The 27,161-nt window shown below is 43.9% G+C and overlaps 1 protein-coding gene across 3 annotated transcripts in view; it reads right to left on the bottom strand.

Moving 5' to 3' along the window:
• LOC135906725 (erlin-1-like) overlaps positions 1 to 27,161 on the bottom strand; it is a 53,999-nt gene that overhangs the window by 22,923 nt on the left and 3,915 nt on the right. For all 3 annotated transcript variants that reach the window (XM_065438313.1, XM_065438312.1, XM_065438311.1), the window contains 4 exons: positions 25,725 to 25,850; positions 23,166 to 23,298; positions 20,483 to 20,574; positions 3,991 to 4,080 (listed from right to left, as the gene is read on the bottom strand). In XM_065438313.1, the coding sequence (XP_065294385.1) occupies positions 3,991 to 4,080; positions 20,483 to 20,574; positions 23,166 to 23,298; positions 25,725 to 25,850 (441 nt within the window). The remainder of the gene's footprint in view (positions 1 to 3,990; positions 4,081 to 20,482; positions 20,575 to 23,165; positions 23,299 to 25,724; positions 25,851 to 27,161) is intronic.

Consider the following 27,161-nt stretch of genomic DNA (forward strand, 5'->3'; position numbering starts at 1 on the left):
CAATAATAAATACTGAAGCTTCTAGATTTCAGGGAGAAAGCAAAAATTTTGCGAAATTGTCACAAACTAAAGGGGACTGCATTTATTATCAGTGAAGAGTTTCACCCGCGTTCGCGACATTAGAAGAAACTTATGGAAATACGGCAAACCAAAAAAAGATTCCGGCGATAAAGTCTCTCTGGTTTATGACAAACTAAAGATAAACGAGGAGCTATATTTTTGGGACGATGTAAAAAAAGACGTGTGCCCTGTCACACGTGCTTTAAACCAAACAAAAAACCAGGACATGGAAGCACAAACCCTACGCCCGTGCCACCAGAAACATCCCACACAACTTTCATGAACATAAATGCGCGTAGCATTGTCAACAAGCTCGGTCACCTTGAATCATTACTAGTGGGTTTCGAGCCGGACTTCCTAGCCATTACGGAAACCTGGCTAACAAAAGACATTAGCAACTTTGAAATAATTCCCCCAAACTATGCTATAGTTTGTAAGGACCGACCAACACGTGGCGGAGGCATGGCTTTGTTAATAAAAGATCAAGTCCCTTTCGTTACAATGCCTGAAGTTGAGGGGGTGAAAGCGATTTTGTGCAAACTCTGTTTTTCTAGTAGCGCTATCATTGTTGGATGCATTTATCTCAGCCCTTGTTCTGATCCAGACATACTATTTCTATCATTGTGTACTTACATGCAACGTCCATGTTAAGGGCACCAGACTAATACTGCTAGGGGACTTCAATCTTCCTGACATCGACTGGAGTACACTGCAACATCATTCGCCTTGCGTGGAAGTTGTTTTCGACATATTGCTCTCTTTCAACTTCACGCAGATCGTAACAGAACCTACCCGCGTACAAGGAACTAGCTCTAACATTTTAGATTTATTGTTCCTGGGCAATCATTTCCCTTATCATGATGTGAACGTAGAAATACTAGAAGGCCTGTCTGACCACAAACTAAAAACGTGTTCTGTCCCGTTTCATTACACAACACCCTCTTCCCAATCAACAATAACATTTCCTGACTACAGCTGAGCTGATGACGCTAACATACTTGACACATTATCTGAAGAGCTGTCATTGTTCCGTCAACTCTCAGATGACACTAATACCGATATGGAAATTCTATGGCATAGATTTAAAAATATTCCATCATGTTGCATTACTAACTTTGCTCCTACCAAGACTCAACTAACACGAAAGAATAATCCATGGATTACTCAAACTGTAATTCATGCCAAACGGAAGGTCCGACGACTGAAAAGAACGTAATGACGCCACCCATCAGAAGGAACAGCCGAAAAATTAACATTAGCCATTAACGATTTAAAATCTAAAATCAAAACAGCTAAAACTTTCTATTTTTCAAGTATGCTAACAAATTTCCCAAAAGATTCTCCCCAAAAGTTCTGGCTTTACTTAAATCCTAAAGTACATAATGAAAGTCATCCGTCCTTGGAGGAAAACCGAAATACTGCAACCACACTGAATGACTACTTTTGTTCCATTTTAACTACAGACGATGGAAATGCACCTCGCAATAGCCCCTGCACCGGCAAGCAACTAGGGCCCCTTACTGTGACCGAAGCTGGAGTCTTAAACCTACTACTAAATTTAGACACTAAAAAAGGACCGGGGCCTGATAACATTTCTGACACATTCCTGCGCAGATATGCCGAGTGGATTGCGAAGTTTTCAATAATGCTCTTTAACAAATCCCTGTCATCCTGCACCGTTCCTAAAGAATGGAAAACAGCTAAAATAACACCAATACATAAATCGGAAGCAAATCAGATCCCTCAAACTTCAGACCAATCTCACTAACCAGCACAATATGCAAGCTACTTGAGCACATCATCTTAAAGCACATAACAACTTATCTAGAAGATAACAAAATTCTAACACCTTTCCAGCATCGCTTCTGAAATGGACTTTCTACCATTACTCAACTAATTGAACTCGTGCATGAGGTAACCACGTCTATTGATCACCAGAAACAAATTGACCTCATTTTCTTATACTTTTCGAAAGCATTTGACCGTGTGTCACACCCAAAACTTATTAGGAAGCTCGAACTAACTTTAGGAACTGGCCCTATTTTAGACTGGATTAATGATTACCTCACTAACTGTATTCAGTTTGTCAAAATTAACAACGAGAAATCTGTAACAGCCGATGTCACATCAGGTGTACCACAAAGGAAGCGTCTTAGTCCCAGTGTTATTCCTAATTTTTATAAACGGCCTTCCTGCTAGCATTTTTAACAACATTAGACATTTTGCTGATGACCGCGTACTATATCAGGAAATTAACTCTGTCATCGACCATATAGCTTTAAATAACGCCATAGCAGCAGTAACCAAGTGGTGCAAAGATTGGCAGATGACTATTAACGTAAACAAATCTGTTCTATTATCTGTAACTAGGAAGAAACATAGATCACTCTTTCAGTACACACTAAACAGCGTTCCTCTTGCTTCAGTCTGTGAATACAAATACTTAGGAATATTACTAACCTCCGACCTCAGATGGGATGCTCTTGTTAACAAAGTCACGGCAATCACACTAAAACCGTTATTTTTCATTAATAGATGGCTCAGACTAGCACCATCTGATATAACGCATATAAAACATTTCTCAGACTGGTACTAGAGTATGCAAATGTCGTTTGGTTTCCTTTCACTAACAAGCTGATTAAAAAACTTGAAGGTGTTCAGAGAAAGGCGCTCAGATACACTTTTAACAAACATAGGCTAGCAGACTCACCGACAGAACTACTCAAACAAGCCGGAATGCTAACCCTTCAAAACAGAGCAAAACTAGAGCACTTTAAACCATTTACCAACTCATAAACAATCAATTCAATCTGGATACCCCACGATACATAAACTCTCAAACGAGGAAAACACGTCATGACCCCCCACACACACTAAATGAGTGTGCATTCTGTACTGACGCTTTCAGGTATTCATTATTTCCGCAGGCTATACACGATTGGAACACTTTGAACGTGAGCTCTGTTAATAGTTCATCACTAACTGCCTTTATCACACTTGTCGAAAACAATTTACTTACATCTCAGTAATTATTTTTTTTATTGTCAATATCACTTTGTTTACTACCTTTGTTTTGCATTTTGTGGCACAATTATCTGTCAAACTCAAATCTTGCAGCATGAACCTTATTGAATACTTTTTACTCCTGCTGATGTATAAGTTTATTCTATGTAATAATGTGCATTTCGTTTTTTCATTCTCATGTTTGTATGTCAGTGTACTTTTTTGAATGCTCTTTCTGTTACGATCCCTGACGGGATTGACACTATTGCATAAATAAATTAATTAATCAATTAATGTAATGAGAAAGCATACTTATGAGGGCACTAGTCCGAAAAAATAAAAGGACTTGGCTTTGGCTGTTGTTTTGTTGGACTTGCCAGCGTGCAGCTGAGAGTGCCCACTTTCAAAAGTGGGGGGTCAAATGACTTACTTTGGGGCAGCAGTACTGCTGCTGCTGATGATGATGATTTATGGCATCCCCTTTGAAACGGGGCGGTGACAAATAGTCACGTAGCCTGCTTGAGTTACTCAAGTATGCTATACATACTTTTTGTTCTAGCAGTTTTATATACATCTCTTTAATCCTTTTTTTCATCATCAAAACTTCTCCACCCACCTTGTACCACTACCTATGCCTGTAAAAGATCTGGTCGTATCAATCTCTTCCCTGCTTTTCTTTCCCAACACTACTCAAAAGTCTGAAGATCTCTTGCTTATCTCGACTGCTGACCGGTAGATGCTTCTATCCACTTTAAATCCAAGCACTTCTGGAAGGTGTATGCTATGTACGGATCTCACTGGGTGAATCCTTTCGCATTCCATTAGGATGTGCCGAGTGGTCTCCGGATTTTTGCTGCAGCATACATATGCCTCATCTGTGCTGACCAAGTCCAAGAGGCACTACTACGTAAGTGCACTACAGCTCACCTTCAATATGAGACATCTTTTTCAGTGATTCTTGCTCCAAGATCTTTTGTGTGTATTGAATCTTAGCCACCTGAGCCACTTTCTCAGCGTCTGCAACAAAAGAAGGCAATCAGTCTCTGCTGTGCGATAAAAATAGCAAGTGACCCAGCACATAAAGATTTGAAAATGCAGCAAGCAAAACAATTGGGACAAATGAGCAGCTCATCTAGCATTTTGGCCCTTCTGACATCTGACGGCACTTAAACTGAACAGGCACATCACGATTCTGTACCAGTTAACAAGATATACCCGGTTATAAAAAAGCATACTGGTGCTTTTAGGAAGCAGACTAAGCTCATACTCAGACTAACTGTTGGCTGGAAATGTGCCCGTTAATTAGCAACAGAAATGAAGAAGGTGCTTAATGGCATGTTTTGGTGAAGCCTGACAGCTGTATATGTAGTTTTCTTCAGCAAAACTTCTGGAGAAGAAAGTGTTACCCAAGAATTTTCAAAGCATACAAAAAAAAAATTATGGGGTATTATGCGCCAAAACCACAATTTGTTTATGAGGCATGCCGTAGCGGAGGGACTTGGGAATAATTTTGACTACCAATAATTCTTTAACATGCACTTAAATCGATGTACACAGGTGTTTTCGCATTTTACCTTCATCAAAATGTGGCCGCCGCGGCAGAGCCGTGGTTACCGTAGCCACTAAATAACCATGGCCAATTGAAGCCTACAGGTATGAGCTAAATTAAAAACAAGTCACAAGCGTGATTTTTTTTTAAACGTTAGTTTGAACTGTTTTTCTGTTTGCTACCAGGCACACAACCACACAGTTTTCTTGAGTGTGCGCTGCGCACCTACGCAGTTCGATTACACTATGGATGTACATATTAGTGTAAGAGCATAAACATTTGAGTCTTGCGAAATATTCACGTGTACCGTTTTCAAGGCCTTGAACTATGTGTATAAAAATGCATCAAATTTTTACTACTTATAAGTTTATTTCCTTTTTTATTGCTGTTATTCATGAATGAAGAGTACATATATACCAACGCAAAATATTTTTTTCTCACTTTATGGTCACCCTAGAAAAATTGTGGTACATTTTTTTCGAAATAAGTCCCTAAGAAGAATTGGAATCTGCAATAAAAAAAATCGACCCTGGGCGGTCGCATATGGTGAAAAAAATTGACCCTTAAAGGGTTAACAGGCATCTGGAAACGTGATTTTTATCTCGTTTCTTATCCATCAAAATGGTACCACGAGAAGCTTGTCTGCATGGCTCTCCCATAGGCATGCGATTACATTGTTTACAGGTGGGCACACACAAGCCAGCAAAACTGCTGTGCTTACATCCTTCTTTTTATGAGATGTATGAGAACTGATAGAATATTGATTGGCAATGTAACAATTGATTACAGCAACCTTCTTACTCGCTTTGTTTTTCTGACAAGTACACCTTAGTTTGTTTGCAAGCGCTCATGTGACATGCCTCGCTTTTGCTAATGGCCACATATCCTGGGGCGGTATCTCCAACAATCCAGTTCATTTTTCCATTCTTCTGGTTTTTTGTCCTTGGTTTGGATGTGGCTCAAAGGCCACCACAACGTCATATTTGCTGCGATTGCACCCTCAGCATGACATGATAAAAATGAAAAATGAAATGTTTCAAAACATGGGCCTTAGTTGTGTCACAAATATTTAAAACATAAAAGTAAGTATAGTGTGAATTTTATTACATTTCTAATAAAGTAATTATGCAAGTTTATTATTACTATTATTTCACATGAAAACACACATGCACGTGCAGAGAGGAAAATAGGGATGGAGCAGTCTGACAACTGCTACCGAGAGGGGCACAAAGCCTGGCTACTCATTAGGAAGGAGGAGACAGAAAAGGAAGTTGAAGAAGGGAAGAAGAAGAATAAAACAGCAAGATGACAGGCCACAAAGATGAAAGTAAGGCAAGGCATGCAGTCAGCAAGTATGAACAGACCATATATACAGGAACAGAAAAAAAAAACATGCAGTTTGCACTAATTACAGAAGGACGTAAAAATACAAAAAAGTAGTTAGCAAAAGAAAAATTTGTTCCTCGTCTCTCACAAATGAAAAGCCAAGCCAGTTTCTTGTAGAAAATAAGCAGTGTGCCATGAGCCTAGTCGTGTCGAGAAGCACAGCCACTTGGATAGATCCAGAGAGAGAGAGAGAGTTATTTACAGAAAGGCAGAGAGGTCGGCCTGAGCTATAACTTGCTCTAGCCTGCTACTCTACACTGGGGAAAAGGGACGGGGAGGGAATGGGCTGATGAATGATGATCATGGTATGAGGAAGAGATGCATAATACATCCATGTATTCAACAATAAACCATGTATAAAACAGCATACATTAAAGGGCCCCCCACGAGGTCTGGCCATTTCGAGCTGAGAAGCTCAGAGCATACAATGCACAATAACGATCGTGTCTGCAAAGTATTAGATCGCTACACGCCGCGGAAAGATCTTAAACCTTAAACCGAACGCCATTCTCCCTTCTCGCAGCCGCTGCGCTCCAAGCCAGAGGATGATGTACACGTGCTAGTGCGCCTACGTACACGTGTCTGTGCTGTGACGTCGCTCGTGGTGACACGTGACTTTGAGAATTATTCAAGGAAACATCTGTTATTTGTGTAAGATGTTGCTTGAATTGACAAATCAAATCTTAGAAAAATAATAAAACACACAAACCGAATGTCTATGCATTTTTGTTTTACTTCGCACCGCAGCAAGAGAGATTTACATCGTCCAGTCACACGCACAGACACCGAAACTAGGTATGTCATTTTCTACCACGTTAAAGTGTGGGATCATGCTTTGTGATCCGCTTGTGTCTGCCTCAGTATTTGTGAAGCACTCACTTATATTGCTAGTCAGGTGTTTTGTGCACAGAGCGCAACATATGCACTGCGCGAAACAAGACAATCAGAACAGCTCGCGTGCGACGCCATCAGTGGAAGTACACCGTGCCACAAGAAAGCAAGGAGAAAAAAAAAATGAAGGTGGGGCCCATGACGTAGGTGTCACATGATCCTTAAGGTCGGGTATGGGAAAATGCAGGGAAGGAATTTTGCTTGCAGGGGCTAGGTGGGGCAAATGGAGAGCCTGTCTCGCTTGGCAGTGGAGCTTGTCTCCTGAAATATCTCTGTCTCAGCTATTAATAAGCCGATTTGAAAATTTTTTGCAGCAAAACACCCCCTAGAGGAAACGTAACAACTTCCATCATATAACCAAAATTTGCTATGGGGCCTGGTGAGGGGTCTTTTAAAGAAATGTGACATTTTATTTCCACCTGAAAAATTATTTGTTTTTCCTCGAAATAAGTTGCTTTAAAGAATTGAAGTCTTTAATAAAAAATTTAGACCCTATGGAGACGCATTTCCTAAACAATTTGACCGCCAAAGGGCTAAGAATGCAGAGCACATACACATGCTACAGTGAGCTGATAGTCAAGCTTAGCTTAATGAGAAGTGAAACTTATACCCCTGTCACATGGGCAAACTTAAGGGCACTTTGAGCGAGTGCACTTCGCCGCTAGTGTCATTCGTAGGCTGCCACACTGGAACGCCTAAGTGACACTTATTGCAGAGCGCACTTATCGGCGAGTGTGTTCAGCGAACACGCTTAGCGGCAGTGAAGTGTGCAGCCTCGTTATCAATGAGTACAAAAATTTATAAAGTAATATTGAAAGCAGAGTCCGGAATAATTTTGATACAGTCGAGCCCACATATAACAGCCCCACTTAAGACGAACTTTCGCTTAAAACAAACGAGAGTCGTGCGGCCGTCAAAATATAGATAATTTCAATGGCATAAAATCGCACGTATAACGAATGTCTTTGAGCCCTACCGATCGGTTACAGTGAACGAATGGCGTAAACCCGCCGCCGTAATGCGAAATAACGATGACCTCCGACCCCGTTGCGGGCACGGTCCGTTTCCCAAGCTTCCTCAGAGGCGAACCGTCCATTTCGTTTCTCTAGTTTCGTGCCTCTCTACCCTCTCCCCGCCGTCACGCGCTGCCCACGAGTGTCGGCGTGTGGCTTCCAAAATCGCCCTCCTGCCCATCCTCGCAACTCCGCCCCCCTCTCTTACTCTTTCTTGCAACTCCTTCGCTGTCTTGGCACGCACACTACGGCACCAGTTAAAGTTCAGAAGTTTTGTTTTGTGGCCACTGGTACAGCGGAACCGTGCATGGACGAGGCCATCACTTGCGAAGTGCAGGCGGAGAGCACCGTGGAGAAATCGGATGACGATAAAACTTCGAAGCCAGCACCCATAAACGTGCCTGCAGCCAAGGGCCTCGGCGAAGAGCACATTTCTGCTTTAAATAAACTGGAGACCGCCCTTATCAGATCTGCACTGCAGAAACCGATGAGCATCACTAACTTATCTGCAAAAAAATAAATTTTGTATTTTGTAGCCACTTTTCTTTTTCTTTTTGAGCTGTCATCCACTTACTACAAACTTTGGGGTATAACGAACAGAGGCCGCGTAACGCTCAGGTTTGTTATAACCGGCTCGACTGTAACATTATTTTTAAATTGCTAACGTTACAAAATAATAACATATACCACACTGAAAAAAAAAAGCCAAGAACTACTCCCGCTCTCAGGCTGTTCACGGCCACGCTGGGTAATGGCCGCATAGTTGTTTGGTGGAACATATCGTTTGAACTGGCACTGGTCAAGTCGCAATCACTTGTTTGTACAACGTGGACACGAGTTATCAAAAAGCAACGTGGTCGGAGTAAACAAAATTGACAAACATATGCTTTGACTTCTGACTCCCGATCACCATCGCCACCAATTTGAAAGAACACTTTTCTTTTTCATGTAGCAGCACGCCACCAAAATGATGCTCAGTGCCCTGAAGTGCACCTGCTCAAAGTACACTTTAGTTGGGTTTGCCCGTGTGACAGGGGTATTAGCTTATTAGGTAGTCACGCTGTGTGTGTACATTTTGCATCGCATTATTCCGATATCATCGAAAGATGCTTAAAGGACGAACCACCGATGAAGTGAGTCTGTGCCCTTGGCACGAGCGAGGGTCGGCCAGGCGGTCTGGCTCCAGGCTAAATAGCCTGCAAATAGCCTCTTTCGTCTGTGTCTTTCCTCATGTAACATTCTGGTGGAGGTTAGCGATCCCCGTCCTCGCCACGGAACTCCGAAGTGGTCGGTACATCGAGCTTGTCACCATGCCTCCCGGTGACGAGACCGCCTCTACAACGGCTTCGGCTTGTCCGACTGCTCCATTCGTCACGGTTGCCCAATATCGCGACCCTGGTGTGTTCTCTGGCCTGGAGGGACAGGACGTTGACAAATGGATCAAACTCTATGAACATGCCAGTGCTAATAACAGGTGGGACCCAATGATTATGCTCGCCAATGTCATCTTTTATCTTAGCGGCACCCCACGCATGTGGCACCAAACGCATGATGACGAGATCACCAGTTGGGACAGTTTCAAAGAAAAGCTATGGAAACTGTTCGGAGACCCCATTGGGAGCAAGGTTGCTGCGAGAAAGGCTCTTGCATCTCGTGTTCAGACATCTACAGAGCCGTACGTTTCATACATCTTGGCTCTATACGTCTTGGCTCTACGCCGCATAGCTGACGATACTACGTCTGAAGCAGATGAAGTGGCACATGTGCTAAAAGGCATCGCCAACGACGCTTTAAATTTGCTTGTTTTTGGCAATGTCTCAACTATCGACGTCATCATAGAAGAATGCAGTCGCCTTGAACAAGCCAAGAGCCGCCATATCACACACCACATCACGCGGCTACCCAATACTGCTGCTACGTCGACATGTGAGGGTCGACCTTGTCAGACCAACACCTTTGACGACGTAACCCGGATTGTTCACCGCTAGCTCGAGGCCACCTGTTCGGCAGCTTTCCCCGCGATGCCTCCCGATCCACCAGCAACCACAACTGCGATGATTCAGGTCGTCCTCAGACAGGAATTTGAGAACATGGGTCTGAACTCCGTGTGTTCAACGTCTCAGCCCAGCGTTCCCCAGTTATCTAGCGGCCCTCCTCATCCCCGGCAGTCCTTTTCTGCCATATCTCGCCGCAACCTGTCCGAATAGCGTACCCCTAATGACAGGCCGATCTGCTTTCACTGCTGTCGCATTGGCCACGTCGCTCGTCACTGCCGCAACCGATGACCAACACCTCCTCGGACATACGCTGCCACTTATTCCCGCACCTTTGGACCTTCTGTTCCCTATGCCACCCGCCATGAACCCACTGCCGCTGATGGCCCCTGCTCCGAACCTTCGCTACAGCCGCTCGCCCTCACCTCGACGCCATCAGTCTCGCTCGCCCCAACCCCATCACTTCTCTTCACCGCCTATCGCCTCCCGGATCCAGCCGGAAAACTAGGCACTGCAGCTTCTGGAGGTGAAGCTGCGTTGTCGACCCTGCCCTCAAATCCTCTGCTCATGTTACCTATGAACCAAAACCTTCTTGACATTCACGTTGACGGCTGTCCTGTCACTGCTCTCATCGATACAGGAGCACACCTTTCTATTACGAGTGCTGCCTTCCGACGATGACTGTAAAAAGCTCCTAACCCCAGTGTCGGCACGCGTCATCCACGTTGCGGATGGCGGTACTGTGCCTATCATCGGCATGTGTATGGCATGTGTCAGCATCGCCGGCCGCCACCCTCCTGTCCTCTTCACCATGATTGCTCATTGCCCCCATGACCTAATTCTCCGCCTCGATTTTTTCTCTGTGCATTCTGCTCTTATTACTGCTCTGCCAGTACCCTTCGCCTTGAACTGCCGATTCTCGCAGAACCTTCTGACGCACCCCATTGCCATTTACGCCTCCCCCCCCCCCCCGGCTTTCTTCGCCTGCCGCCAAAGTCAATAGCCTATATTGAACTGTTGTCTTCCCCACCAGTTCCTGATGGTGAGTGCCTCGTCACTCCTTTGCCTGACATTTCACTGCAGTATGACCTTAGCGTGTCTCACAGTATAGTTACTATTACTGCAAACCGCACTCGCATGCCTATCTTTAACTTTGGATTGGCAAAGCAAATTCCGCATTTTGGTGGGGGCGAAATGCGAAAACACCCGTGTACTTAGATTTAGGTGCACGTTAAAGAACCCCAGGTGGTCAAAATTTCCGGAGTCCTCCACTACGGCGTGCCTCATAATCAGAAAGTGGTTTTGGCACGTAAAACCCCATAATTGTTTTTTAAAGCAAATTCTACCACAAGGTATTTGCCTTGCCAACATTGATTGTCTCGGCGACCATCACGTGGCAGCTTTATCAACCGATGGTTCTTGTGAGCTTAGCAGGCCCCTCGTGCCAGCCTCGGGCACCGATTCCAACATAGAGAAAATGGTTGCAACGGACCTGTCCTCTGCGCAGGCTCAAGACGTTTGCCAAGTATTATTGTCCTACCGAGATATTGTCGACTTCGACGATTGCCCTTTAGGCCAGACACTCGCAGTCAAGCATCGGATTCTTACTGGAGATGCTACACCTATTCACCGACGACCGTATCGTGTTTCTGCATTGGAATGCCGAGTAATTCAAAGTGAAGTGAACAAAATGCTAGATAAAAACATAATTGAGCCTTCTTCGAGTCCCTGGGCATCACCTGTGGTGTTGGTTAAGAAGAAGGACAGCAAGTGGCGCTTCTACGTAGGGCACCGTCATCTGAACAACATTACTAAGAAGGATGTCTACCCGCTCCCACGTATAGACGACGCCCTTGACTGCCTCCACGGTTCCAGCTAGTTCTCTTCTATTGATCTTTGTTCTGGATACTGGCAGATTGCTGTTACGATATGGACAATGAAAAAACTGCGATCATCGCACTTGATGGCCTATACCAGTTTAATGTAATGCCGTCTGGATTATGCAACGCTCTTGCCACCTTTGAGCGTATGATGGAATCCTTGCTCCAAGGTTTCAAATGGTCCACATGTCTCTGCTACCTCGACGACGTCATCGTCTGCTCGCCAACGTTCGACACCCACCTTGAGTGTCTAACAACTATACTTGATGTATATCGAAAGGCGAAGCTACAACTTAACTCGTCCAAATGTCATTTCGGCCGCCGCCAAATTACTGTTCTGGGCCACCTCGTTGATGATTCCGGAGTACAGCCTGATCGCGACAAAACTCGCGCTGTCCGAGACTTTCCGGTTCCGAAAACAGCCGCAGACGTTCGGAGTTTTGTAGGGCTATGCTAGTACTTTCGTTTTGTTCAACATTTTGCGGCAGTTGCTAGACCCCCGACTAATCTTTTGAAGAAAGGCGTGCAATTCTAGTGGGGTACTTCAGAAGCCACCGTCTTCTCTCGTCTCATCACTCTTCACACCTCACCACCCATTCTCACCAACTTCGACCCTCATGCCTCTACAGATTTGCGTACAGATGCCAGCGGTCATGGCATAGGTGCCGTCTTAGCCCAGCGTCATCGTGGCCAGGATCGCAATATTGCTTATGTGAGCCGCCTCCAAGCACCATCGGAGCGTAACTATTCCATTACGGAACAAGAATGCCTTGCTGTTGTCTGGGCGGTTGCGAAGTTCCATCCTTAGGGCCCGTACATGGTCGCTCCGCACGTCCGTTCCGCCCTCGTCCGGCCGCGTGCGTACGGCTCTCTACTGGTGAGCGAGGAGCGGACGCAAGTTTCCTGTCCGGCCGCTTGCTCGTCTCTCATTGGCTGGTCTGAGGCGGATAGTTCGGCTGTCGTCACAGCAAACATGGCGCGTGCTCGAAGCGAAGCGAAGCAGGGACGCAAGGCCTAGGCTACAGCCGCGTCAGAAACAGTCTGTTTTTTTCTCCTGTTTGTGATTTTTACCAGAGATATGTGGCACCCACGGAGATAGTCATTGGAAGAAGCAAGCCGGTGTACGCTTCCAGACCTCATCAGTGCGTGCGATCGCCAACAGAAACAGACGGAGCGCAGGAAGTGTGTGTTGTGTTTACGAGAGCGTCGGAAGAAATATTTGAAGCTGTCGACTTCGTGATTTCTTGTGCCATGCTTCGCGTGTGCGTCGCAGACGAGAACTCCATCACATACACGTGCATTCTAAGCAGCACACACGTTCAAAGCGTGGCGAAATAAGTAGCGTCCGATTGGCGCACCCACCGTACACGTTTGGTTTCTGCTCTGTGTATGCGGATCGTTGCCGCGGAGTGGTGAACGCCAGCCCTTCGCAACTTTCAGAAGTAACGATACGATCAGTAGCGATAAGTTTTTATCGCCTAGTTATCGCTGCCATTCTGCGTGTGCTATACTGTGTACGAGCCGTTTTGCCGGCTGCGATGCGCCGTGGTGACCGCGACGTTCGAGCTGTGCTCTTGCTGTTATGAAGTGCGTTTGCGAGCTACAAATCGTGATATATATGTGCGATGTGTTGCAGCGTTACTGGGTGTAGAAGTGGTCGTACTACGCGATGTTCGTGTGCTCAGAAGTGAGCTGAGCATAAGTGTTGCCGATTGCGTTTCTTATGTAGTAGCCCGATAGAGAAGCCCTATCACACCGGCCTTTTCTGCTTCGTACATCTATCGTTTGTTTCAAAAGTTGTTACTGCACGGTTAAAGATGCTTCTATCAGTGGGGGGAAATTAGGGAACAACATTATAATTGCATACGTCAAGACATTCAGCGCTGTCGTGAAATGTGGATGCGCCTGAGAGCACTAATGTCATGAATGCAACTAAAAATTCCCAAGACAGTGGAAGAAGAGAACGGTTAAAAAGAGAAAACATATGAGAAGGTAAGCACAGCAGCTGGTGAACCCGCTCCTATAAAACCTCGACCCGCGTCTGTTTGTAAATGTATGTTTTCTTGCGTTTGTCAATTATTTTTCTATTTCCCACATTTCTTTACGTTGGAGTTTTTCTTAGTTCTCGCATTTGTATGTGAATACGTGCCTGCTTCCATGCGTGCGTGAGCTTACCATTATTTCTGTCCTTTGATATTATATTAGCATTTGCTTTTACTAGTTTACTTTCCGCAAAGTCATTACACATTTTCCTTAACCAATCTCATTCAAAGCACTAACTCATGCACACGGCAGGGCTGGCCTCTTCCATCTCATTAAAACCTTTCTCACTGGTCTACCTCGTCTTCTCAATCTGCCTACTCGCTGTGTTTTCTGTCCTTGCTTCTTGTGTTGTTGCTGCAGTGTGATTAACCAACTTGCTCAAAACAGATTTTGATCGCCTATGAAAACAGAAAGGTTTAGAGATAGATTTTCTTAAAAGCGTCATGGGGGTTGCAAAGCAACTTAGCCTCTTACCTCTGTTCATCTTTATGCATCAGTGCATGTGGCAGCTCGCTAGAAGTGCACATGAAAGGGTGCCATATTGTGAAACTACACCTTGCTATGCTGTTGCATTTTTCATGCAATCAGTCTTAGTAAACGGATGGTTTCGCTGCCCATCACATATGATGGCAAAAAATTTCAACACGAATAACATTGTGCAGTGGGGTGTCATTTCCTGTCTGATGCTTTCGTCGTTGCCAAGACATTTTTCAGTAAATGGAGCCCAGCAAAGCAGTGCACTGATAGCTTTTGCAACTTTCACCATTTATTGCTTCACAAATGTCATTGTTTGAACCTGGCCGTCGATCGCTATGCCGATGGCTTGTGAATTAAATAATTGCCTCAATAAAACACATTCAACTTCACTCTGAATTTTTTAGTACAAACAATGCTAGCAAACCTATTCAGGGTGAATAATTGTGCTTACATTGGTGTTACTTGCCGTCAGATAAACAAATACAACAATGGCTGCGACATGACTGTGATTTGACGTGCAGACTGCTAATGGTGCATTTCAAGCGTGCCCTCGACTACTGCTATTAATAGTTGCCCGACTGAGTATTTTGGGCCTAACTAAGCTAATGATGTTTGATAATTGTTCTCCTATTCGCATTACTTGCCTGGGCCAGATAACCAAAATAAACAATGCCACCACATGAATGTGTGTTTACATGCAAGCTGCTGACAGTGGCTGTCATTTTCGCATTGAGTGCTGCCGTTTCACCAACAGTGGCAACGACTTGACTGCGCTTTGACGTGCAGACTGCTAATGGTGCCTTTCAAGCGTGCCCTCGACTACTGCTATTAATAGTTACCCGACTGAGTATTTTGGGCCTAACTAAGCTAATGATGTTTGATAATTGTTCTCCTGTTCGCATTACTTGCCTTGGCCAGGTAACCAAAATAAACAATGCCACCACATGAATGTGTGTTTGCATGCAAGCTGCCAACAGTGGCTGTCATTTTCGCATTGAGTGCTGCCGTTTCACCAACAGTGGCGACGACTTGACTGCGCTTTGACGTGCAGACTGCTAATGGTGCCTTTCAAGCGTGTCCTCGACTACTGCTATTAATAGTTACCCGACTGAGTATTTTGGGCCTAACTAAGCTAATGATGTTTGATAATTGTTCTCCTATTCGCATTACTTGCCTGGGCCAGGTAACCAAAATAAACAATGCCACCATGAATGTGTGTTTGCATGCAAGCTGCCAACAGTGGCTGTCATTTTCGCATTGAGTGCTGCCGTTTCACCAACAGTGGCGACGACTGCGCTTTGACGTGCAGACTGCTAATGGTGCCTTTCAAGCGTGCCCTCGACTACTGCTATTAATAGTTTCCCGAATTAGTATTTTGGGCCTCACTAAGCTAATAATGTTTGATAATTGTTCTCTTATTCACATAACTTGCCTGGGCCAGGTAACCAAAATAAACAATGCCACCACATGAATGTGTGTTTGCATGCAAACTGCTAAAGTGGCGGTCAATTTCGCGTTGACTACTTCTGTTTCACCTACAATGGCTACGACATGGCTGCGGTTTGAAGTGCAGATGCTGAAGGTGCCTTTTAAGCATACCCCAATGACTGTTATTTCATGGTGTACTTGATGTACACAAACGTGTACAGCTATTTTAAAAATTAAAATAGCATTACAACATTAGCTCATGTCATTTAGAACATACTCAAACATTTTTACAAGTGGAAACAGTTTCCACAACACGAGAATTTGTGTGGTATCCTTCCTGTTCATCGGTGTGTCCTTGCACTGTAAATGTAAAACGTCTAACGTAAAACGTATAAATGCAAACCTGAGCATCCACCCTTACATTTCAAACACTTTCTTGAATGCTCGGCAGTTATGCTTACAAGCACATTGTGACAGCAAATCTACACCACCTTAATTTAAGTGCGATGTAAAGGGTTGTTTGTGCATATCCAAGCTGTTCTAGCGTGCCTGCAGGGATACAGCATTGTCCAGTGGCACCGTACAGTTCAGGCGTAACAGTGAACTAGTAAACAAAGCAGCTGATAATACTAAGCTGACCCATATGTAGGAGCATTATATTATCTAACCCACACGCAAAGTTTCTTTCAGTGTACTGAATAACCGCAGCTTTGATTTACCAAGTTACATTACTGCGCACACAGAGCGCTGAAACCAAGTCTGTACAATGGTGAGAAATGTGCCAAGGAATGAAAGATTACTTGTGATGTGTGGATTTGAATAGTAGATGTGAATGCATACCCAATTCACCAGTATGCATGTTTTCTTTTGGAACAATTTTACATTTGCCACAGAGGCTGAGCCACTATGGCTTCTTGACTGCAAATTTCTGTGCTCTCACAGTGCTAATCGGAGTATCATTCATTTGGCTACCCAAATAGTGAATAGGTAATAGAGCACTACAATCTTTCAGTTTTACGCAGAACACCTTGTGCATTATTCACAAAACTGAACCTAAGGAACTATTCGCTGGTTTGTTATGGAAATAAAAAATGACAATGAATGTTTCCTCGCTTTTTGTGAGGCCCTGTCTTCTGCCCTACGCACCTTCATTTCATTGTCATGTGCATGTTAAAACAGCAACTAAGTAAAAAAGACAAACACAAAACTACTAACTACATCAAGCTTTTCACACCACAAGAGGTCACTGAACTCACTGCTAAGCTACACTTGATAATGTCAGTTTGCTTTCAAATAAATACAGGCACTGGCCAGCTGTTTATGTTATGCTATGCATTTTTCATTTTCCTAAAATATGGCTGTGCATGAGCTAGCAAGGTTGTTACTACATAAATACATAAACAACATGCAGCTCATGCCCAACTAACTCGTATAACCTGATTAGAGCTTATTTTTTATATGTAGAGCAATCAAAATAGAACACGCATGTATGATGCCAACAGTATCAAACAGTCTCACGTCGAACATCCTTGTTTGGTGCCATGGGTGAGAGAGGAAGCATGCCTGTCAAGGTACTGCTTAATTTTGTGCGCTTTGGTAATGTTTGTGCATTTTTGAAATGTTAAATTAGGTATGTTAAGTAGTAAGGTGGCAACATATTGGGTAGCCAGGCTGGCAAGAAAGAATGCAATTGTTTGATTTCACTCAAAATAAGTTTTCTTATCAGCAATGTAAATTATATGCTTTCAAATAAGTACTCCCCTTGGAAACATATCTCATGAGTATGCATATATCTGCATAAGGTCACCGCAATACATACACATTGCTTTAAGCCAGTCATAATGAATTGTACACTCACTGCTTAACCTTCAATTCCTTGCTGCATGAAGTTAACCACTCATGCACAACTTTTTCTGCACACGGTGAGAACTTCAGTCATTGCTGAGCATATCATTTAAGGAAAAGGCATTCCATGCATCCAACTGCTTTAAGTACCCTCTTAAAATTGGCAGAGTGAAAAAAAAAGCACGAGCAAGCGTATCAGCAAGCTGTACTCGGGGCCTCACACGCGTGCTCAGTGGTAGAAATGTGCGTCTTGGCGACCTACGCAAATGCATTCCGCGACAGATGTGCGTGTGTTCTGTATTCTTGCAAGCTGTCACTAACACTATAGAAACCGCGCCACCGCGCTTCCGGCGACAATATCAGTTTCGCGTGTCGCAGAACGCATCACGTTGGATAATTAGAGAGGTTTTGTTCAACCAGCCAAGGCAGCGTGCACTGAAAGTAATCATCCGAGAATACGTCGCGTGCTGCGACGTGATGCGATTGCAATACATCTGTAAAAGGTGGCGCAGATAAGACGACTGTGCAATGTTTCGAAGAAGGATGACGGTGCCAATGCAACACATACAGCTGCAGAACAGAATGTGGCAGCCTAGAGTCGCATTTTCGCCGGGACGCGGAAAATTGAAATCACATCTGCAAAAATATGCCAGTGTCGTCTGCTGTCAAAGGTCGTTGCCAACCTTGAACACCTTTGCTCCGCCGAACGGTTGCCAGCTGTCAACAGGCCGCGTCGCCCAATAGGAGTGCGCGTGCGTTCCGCTCGTGTGGATTGAGCGTGCATCGAATTTTGCGACACCTTCCGCCTTTCGGGCTTCCGCTCGCGACCGGTCGAGGGCGGAACGGACGGGCGGAGCGACCATGTACGGGCCCTTACCTTTACGGACGCCCTTTTTCCGTAGTCACTGACCATCATGCTCTCTGCTGGCTCTCATCGCTAAAAGATCCTACAGGCCAGCTTGGTCGATGGGTTTTGAGGCTACCAGAATTTTCATATTCCGTGGTGTACAAGTCTGGCCGCCTGCACCAAGACGCTGACAGCTTGTCGCGTTACCCTGTTGACGACTCTTGACTCCTCCAATATTGCCAGTGCTGCTTGCGTATTCTCTGTATCACAGCTGCTTCATTTCGCCGGCGAGCAACGTCGTGATGCCTACATCAGAGCACTCATCGACTGTTTTGAACACTCTCTGGCTAATGCTACTCTACGCCTCTTCATCCTCCACTACGGTACTCTGTACCGTTGTAACCTTCATCCGGGCGGCTCTGAGTTCCTACTTGTAATACCTAAACACCTCCGCTCAACCATTTTAGAAGAGCTTCACGACACACCAACGGCAGGACACCTCAGCGTATCTCGAACCTATGGCCTTGTATGTTGCCGTTTTTTCTGGCCGGGCCTCGCCCGTTCCGTACGACGTTACGTCACCACTTGTGAACTTTGCCAACGACGCAACAAGCCTTCCCAGCTCCCCTCTGGCTACCTGCAGCCGCTCGACATCCCTGCCGAGCCCTTCCATCGTGTCGGCTTAGACCTTCTCGGCCCATTTCCAGAATCTACATCAGGAAACAAGTGGGTTGCAGTCACGGCGGACTATGCGACCTGCTACGCCGTAACCCGCGCTCTTCTGACCAGTTGCGCAACTGATGTTGCAGCTTTCCTCTTACATGATATTAGTTTGATGCATAGTGCTCCGCGTCAATTACTAACAGACCATGGCCGTACGTTTTTGGCCAAAGTCATTGACGACATCGTGCGTACCTGCTCAATACAGCATAAATTTATCACCTCCTACCACCCTCAAACGAACGGCCTCACTGAGCATTTGAACCGCATCCTTACAAACATGCCATCGAAATACGTTTCAGACAACCACCGTGACTGGGACCTGGCTCTACCTTACATTACATTTGCATACAACTCTTCCCATCTCAAAACTGCTGGCTTTTCTCCACTTTACCTCTTGTATGGCCGAGAACCGACGCTGGCACTAGACACTATGCTTCCGCCCACCACAGCTTCAACTAGCGCTTATGCCTGTGATGCAATCGCCCGTGCTGACCATGCTCGCCAACTTGCATGCGCTTGTCTACAAGTGTCTCAAGACAAACAGAAGCAATGCTACGACCTCCATCACCGTGCTGTCCATTTTCTGCACGGCACCCTCGTGTTGCTAAGGTCACAATCACGTAAAGTCGGCCTTTGTGAAAAACTGCTTTTCTGTTACAGAGGCCCATATTGCATGCTGCGCCAAGTGACTGATGTCACCTATGAAATAGTTCTAGCCACGCCCACTACATCCTCCACTGTGACAACCAGTGACATTGTCCACGTCGCCCGACTCAAGCCTTACAACTCTCCACGCGCCTTGGATATTTAACAGCACCATGACGGCGCTTTTGGCGCCGGGGGGGGGGGGGGGGGAGTAGTATTACAATATCATTGAGAGATGCTCAAGGGACGAGCCGCCACGAGAACGACGAAGTGGGTCTGTACCCTTGGTGTGAGCTAGGGTCAACCTGGCTGTCTCCAGTGTATATAGACTGTAAATAGCCTCTTTTGTCTGTGTCTTTCCTCACCGTAACAGTATTCATGCTCTATCTGCCTGTAAATCATGCTACACCAATGAGCCCAAGCATCGATCAACTGTTTGGAACTGCTGCACATTAAAACATAACAGTATCAGTTGTACATTACAGCAAAGGTAACAACACGCTGCATGAGAAATATGGCACTGAATGAGTGTTCCATATTGTCCTCCAGAAAGACAAGACAGCATAACATCAGCCCAAAATCAAGATTTGTGCTCTCTTTGACACAACTAAATGCTTATCGCTTCATGAAAACAATGATGTTCTCCAATCAAAAAAGAATGAAGCGACTAAACAGATATACCATGGCTTTCGACTCACCAATGATGGCTTTCTTCCTGTCAGTTTCAGCATCTTTCTCCACAACCTTTTGTCTCTGTTCAGCTATGAGCAACTTGGTCTTTTCAGCTTCCCTGTATCGCAGTCAGGAATGTGCATAAATAAAGATACTCTTGTGACACTTCTCCATATTTTGATGCCAACATCAATCAAGAATAAGCTATTCAAATTCAATGATGCCATAGAACAAATAGCTGCTCTTTGGCCTTAGATGTCCTTGCACCAATAAACTTCAATCATCATCAGAACAAATGGCTGAAAGCAATGACCAACAGCGAACAGTCTGACAAAGATGATGATTAATACATTTTATTGGTACAGGGGTGACAGAGATGACGGGTGTTCAATTGCTCGCTCTTTATTAATAAGTAGAAGAAACCACGATCTAAATTCTTTTCTTTGTACTTCAAGTAGCTGTATTTCACTTCACTGCATTAATGCCCATGCAAGATGGGCCAATGCCCATCTTGCAAGACACTACAATTTTCTTTTCAGACTTTCACCTTACACTCCTCTTCCACTTTCCACCTCATGGTTCCATTGCACCCTCCTCCTCCATTTTCCTCTTCACTATCACAGTCTTTCATCCCCCGCTGCAATCCACATTCGCTCTCTCATTCTTCACTGTGCTCGTTCGCTCAGTTACGCTGAGGTACGACATCAACGTGAAACACTGGAGAGGGTGCCTAAGAAGTGCGCTCTAAAAATGTTTACTATAGAAGCATTCTACAGGAGGAATAGAAGCACTTCATGAATAGGGTACGCCGTATATCAGAAAAGCCTCTCCTGCGGCTAAGCATTGTGAAGTGAAGGGTGAACTTCTTTCTGAAGGATATAACTTCAAGTGCCGCCGCATATCATAACTGAATTGATACAGAGATACAAAGAAGCAGCCCCACTTAAGGATTTGAGACTGCCCCTCCCACACAAACTTGTGCACCATTTTAAGTTTCATTTCTGTATTGAACCAAGTGTGAATTGAGAATGAGCATTCACCTGAAAAGACATTCATTTGTATGTACCCTTTGGTACATGCACTGGGCAACAACAACATGGGGATCCATCAACGTGCCTCAACAGTAATTAAAGGACTAAAGGACTTCCCAGGGCCAAAGAGCTTGTGAACTCTTTAAGCAATCTTCTGAATGCTGTACAGTACCTATCATCTTGCAAGTATAAATCGGCTTCACTTTCATTTTAAAGGCCCCTTCCACAGAGTAGTTTGTTCTAGCAGAATGAGATGGCGTCCTTTTGGCAGCGCGCCACACGTTGCCTCAGGTGAAAGCGAAACCGTTACCACTTCAACACTGCTACAGCGCGATAAGCTCTCAGAAGTGCAAGTGGGTGATGGCTTTCGCTTCATTCTGTGCTTCATTCATGGTGTAAAATATGGAACAGTAGAGGGAAGACGTGTGCAGTAGTTGGCGGCAGAAACAGTGACTGGCATTTAAGAAATGGGATGACTGTGTATGGCCAAGTTCATGGACCACTGCTGCACAAGGACTGCCTTTGTTGCCAGCCCTTCATGATGCATGCCTTTCCTCGAGAATAAAAAAGTTAATTCAATCACCAGCATTGTATCGCTAGCCGCCAAAGAGAAAACGTCAACCCTGGAATGACGGTAAGAGTGAGTATATACCGCTCATCACACGGCCACAAATTAAGTAGCAACACTTCCTGCAACAGAAAGTTTATCACACGTTATCTACACACATCTATCCCCAACTCACACTCAAACTTATGCTCCCTTATTGCCCACGTATCATTAATAAGTTAAAAGGTGCATTCTTGAATCAATGCATCAAAGCATGGGCGATGGCTATGCCGACAGCACACGAATGTTCTACGCTGAACGTTTCGTGACTACACACAGTAAGTGAGTGACTAGCGATAATATGACTTTGCTACAAGCTATTACAAAGTACAGAACACCTACGTTCCAAGCCTTGCGCACAGCAAGAACAAGTTTACCACAACTGAGCACATTTGCGAGCAAATATGTAGAAAATAAACAACTAAATAGTGACTACACTGAGAAATGTTACTGAGTAAGAAACATGGCAAGGCGCTGCTTCAAACTGATTGGAAAATAATGAAGAGCAATGGATACTGATCCCGATTCAATTCAGGAGCATGAGGTTTGGACAGCTAGGAATACAACACTAGCAGCGCTTCTAGTATACAAGCACCATAAATGCTGCTCACACCATTTGGACAAGGCATAATGAGCTTAGAAAGTGCTTACATGTCCTCTGAAGCTGTGGCCAATGCTTCATGTTATCCACACACTCACCGTATACGCAGGGTACAGGGCCCCACCAATGTCACGCACATCTATTGTAAACAAGGAGGCAGCTGAGGCAACCAATGGATGCATCACCATACGATCAAACATGGCGGCACCCATGGGATCGCCTTAAAAGGCTCTGTATTATGATCATGAAAGCGGACTATACTTGTAATAATTTCTTTAAAGCAATGTGGACTAATTTTAGTGAAGTTCCTTAATTATGCAATCCAGAACAGATTGCATAGCTTAAACCCACAGTCAGCAATGAAACAAAGGAACTTTCATATAGGTGGTATATTTAATACTAAAAGGTTATTTAACATTGGATACCCATATTGAACACTCTCTCAACAGCAACTTCCACGTGTAACTTACATCATTTCATAGTTACGCCTGATTGTTTCAGGGATCTTTGGCTTTGTCACTCGCACTGCTTGCACAAACAGACCAGGTGCCATCACATTCAAGTCTCTTTGCAGGGCAGTTTTCAAGTTCTCATCAATCTGGTCTGAAATCAGGCAAGAAAAATAATGTGTCTATGACAGTGTACATACAACAGAACCAGATTCTGTTTTAATACAAACTCAGCTGCCAACTCACTGAGCTTTCTCTGTACAGCATGTTTGCTAAAGTGCACACTAAAAAAAAGCTACATAGTTCACACTTGGCAGATGGGTAGATTACACTTCCAGGCTTGCAAATAGGTCAGTCTTACCCTGAGTCATGGTGCAGTAAGTCTGAAAGAATGCAAGAACAAAAGCTGGCCACGGAAACGCTACCCTGAAACATCCAGAGTACCTTCCCATGATGACATAGATCCTGGTAGCGTCTGCTTGCATCTAGTTATTAATACATCATCAATAAAAATCCTTTAAGAAAGCTTTCCTTGTTTTTTAATGCATCTATGAGAAAAGAACCTAGTGAACCTGCCTCATTAAATGCAGCCAAGAATTAGGCTTACATGCTGGAATCAGATTGCTCATGATGAAATAATAATGGCTTCACCTGGGAGTATAATATCCTCCAAGGATCTAGGCAATGAAATACAACTTATTTTTCTTTCATGTTCCCTTGCAATGGAATTTGGAACAAATCAACCACACAATACAAATAGTGCAGAGTTATAAGAGAAACTCAATTTTTTCTTCTTTTCATAATGGCACGTGAAGGCTCATATGGTAAGGACACCACAGTACTCTTCTCACAACCGTAGCAATGAACTTCAAACATCTCCCCCAAATTTGTGAATCTGCATCTATAGGCTACAACAAAAATCAACAGATACTAGCTTCACAAAAAGACATGTCTCAGATTGATGGGACCCTAAGGCGAACCCAACCTAATGTGAAACACAATTGCTATGATAAGTCCAAGCATTCCTTTTACAGTGAGAACAGAGCTTTCATAAGTGATAAAATAACAAACATAGGGCAAGATTTTGAAAATGTGGTCTCAACTACAATGACGTATAAATGTCTTGTTCATAACTGGTAAAAATGAAATTCTGAGGTTTAACATGCCACAACCACAATATGATTATGAGGCACGCTGCAGTGGGAGACTCCTGATGAATTTTGACTACCGGAGGTTCTTAAGCATGCACCTAGATCGAAGTACATGAGCATTTTTGCATTTCGCCCCCACTGAAATGAGGCCGCCACGGCCAGGATCAAACCCGCAAGCTCTAGATCAGCAGCACATCACCATAGCCATTAAGCTACCATGGCAGGTTTCATAATTGGACAAATTAGAGTCAACTACAGGTAATACAAACTTAATTATGCTGTATTTCATCAACAAAGAAAATGCACATTGGTCGCTTTTATTAGGCTTTCCAATGAAAGAAATCAATGATGCTCTGTCTTCATACAGGTCCGTTAGAGCTAGCTGCAGGAGTGCAGTTCCATCTCTGTGTGGTTTCAACTCAAAGTAGGCAGTGATGCCTGGCTGATCACAATCTCCAAGATGCCTGGCTTAGCGTGGCATTTCCTCATAATACATGGTGCTCATCATGGACGATTTGATTACAGAACTGAGAGGCGATTTCCAGTGCAATTTTCTTTGCAACAAAGTCATGTGATAGAGGTTTCTAAAAAAGCAATTAAACAATCTGGACTGATTGAACATTTACCTTTAGCGTCCCTTAAAAAACTGTGCACCTTCTAGTTTGTACATATCCTGTAGAGCAGCTCCATGCCTTGAAAGAGCAGACCTTCCCCCAGTTTGTAGCATATTACCTCACTTACTCGAGCAAGGCCTGCCTTTGTGTAAGGCCCGCACCTCTACTTTAGAGCACAAGAACTTTGAATAAATGTTTTACTAAGCATCATGCACGTACTCGCATGCCTGTTAATTTTCACAAGTCGCTACTAATGGCACTAGCTAGTGCCCTGCAGATGACGGCATCATAAATGTCACCGTATCCCTTCAGATCCTGGTTCCTGGTCACACAGCATAGACAGATTCAGCATGCTTTAATGGTACATGTATTGACTGTGCTGGGGTGCATTGTTTAGCTTGATGCTTTCAGGCACATTAAGGCGGCATTACAGCAAGAAGTGCAAGCGTGGATTTTGAACATGTAACATGCAGTTTAGTTTGAAGCAGTCGTCAAGGAGGTGAGAATCTCAAATAGTAATGGGAAGCACAGAAGATGGCCAGCTTATCAAACAATGTGAGCACCGGAAGTGACGAGACCAACTGAATACAACTTGTTTATAGTTGGCTGCTAGTGGTTACATTATTCTGCATAACAGACAAAGCACAGTCAAAGGCTTCAATGAGTAGCCATAAGCCTACCTCATGTAATGAATGAATCCAGTTAAAAATTTAAAAAGTAAGAAATGCAAGTGGGCCTTGCACACATAAATATAATATTTGAAGATATTTTCTCACAAAAAGGCGACATATGTCTCTACAAAAATGTGAACTTACCAAACAAGTTTATGTAGACCTCTTGGAGGTTGTGAACACTGCAGAATTGATTCAGTTCATGATGCACCTTATTAAAGATCAGTGTCTTATCATAGTCGGCAGTGTAGTTCTTCACCATGTCATAAACTGCAACAGAAACTTGGCAATGTGAGGTTGCTTCAGAAGGCACAAATAACACAAGGACCTGGATTATTCGCTACCTTCTAGCACCTCTACTCAAATAAAATTTGCATGTTATTCTACTTCTTTGAATAGTTCATAAAAGACAAATAGGTCCTGTGAAAATCTGTAACAGTAGATCAGCTGTGATGAATACTGCCTTCCATTATATAGGGTGTTTCAGCTAAATTGTGCCAGCTTTAAAAAATGCCACATGTAAACAACTCAGTATTCCTGAGTGTTGTCTTTAGCAACTCAAAGGATTTTTTATGAGCACAACTCAATAACTAGCACAATTTATTTACCAATTTTAAAGTGTTCATATAAATGCGAAACCTTCAAACGAAAAGCTGTAGAGTGCATTTAGAAGTATTCAACTAAATTCCTGCCATGAAGATAGCTGTATCGGTTTACATTTTTCAGGACTCCAACAAAAGCATGTGAAATTTGAAAAGGTACTGTGTAACTAAGCACTTGCGCACTGTGAATTTAGTAACCTCAAACTTGCTCTGAACGAGTTATTGATCCTGCTTGCACACCGAACCTAATGCACAGGCCATAGCCACAAGCAAAAATGATATATGCAGTGCATTTGCTGCCATATCTTCCTCGCCCATTCAGTGTGTCAACAGCAAAAAGCCAGATTCCAGAATTTATATGCACTATTTATCACTATATCCTACGCCTACATTTGCACTATCACTTCAGCAGACAAATTACCTTGGCAATAGTGGAAGCCAGGACATTTGTGTTTGAACCATATCATTTGCTTATGGCCTTTTCATAATCCTGTTCATGTATAGCACCAGTTATTCATTTATTCAAAGCATGTTTGTTGGCACTATTGTCCCCATGTAACTTCTTCAAATTTTGCATGCTTTCTTTGCAGCACCCCAAAAGATAGCATGACAACAGCTCTCTTCAACAAAAGACTTCAATGTTTCTGAGTAGGCTCTGCAACTTCATTGATTTTGCATTTAAATCAATACTTTAAAAGTTGTTTATTTAGTTTTGTTAATTGCTCATTTAAACTTACAGTAAAAGAAACCCTGACTTGTTCAAGAGGACAGTCAACAATACTGCATTGGTTGTGTTCATGTAGAGCACATTGTTTCTTTTTTAAGGCTTGGCACTTGTTAGTGCAACACCCTATATTTCTGTCACATACAACAAACTGCTAAACTGTACCACAGGGCAACAAACTTTGAAGCTGCCATTCTGTACTCTGCTATAACAACAATTCCAAATTGCAGTGTTTTAATACAAGTTATATGCTAC

The sequence above is a fragment of the Dermacentor albipictus genome, chromosome 1, assembly GCF_038994185.2.
Source record: "Dermacentor albipictus isolate Rhodes 1998 colony chromosome 1, USDA_Dalb.pri_finalv2, whole genome shotgun sequence".
Classification (NCBI taxonomy): domain Eukaryota; kingdom Metazoa; phylum Arthropoda; class Arachnida; order Ixodida; family Ixodidae; genus Dermacentor; species Dermacentor albipictus.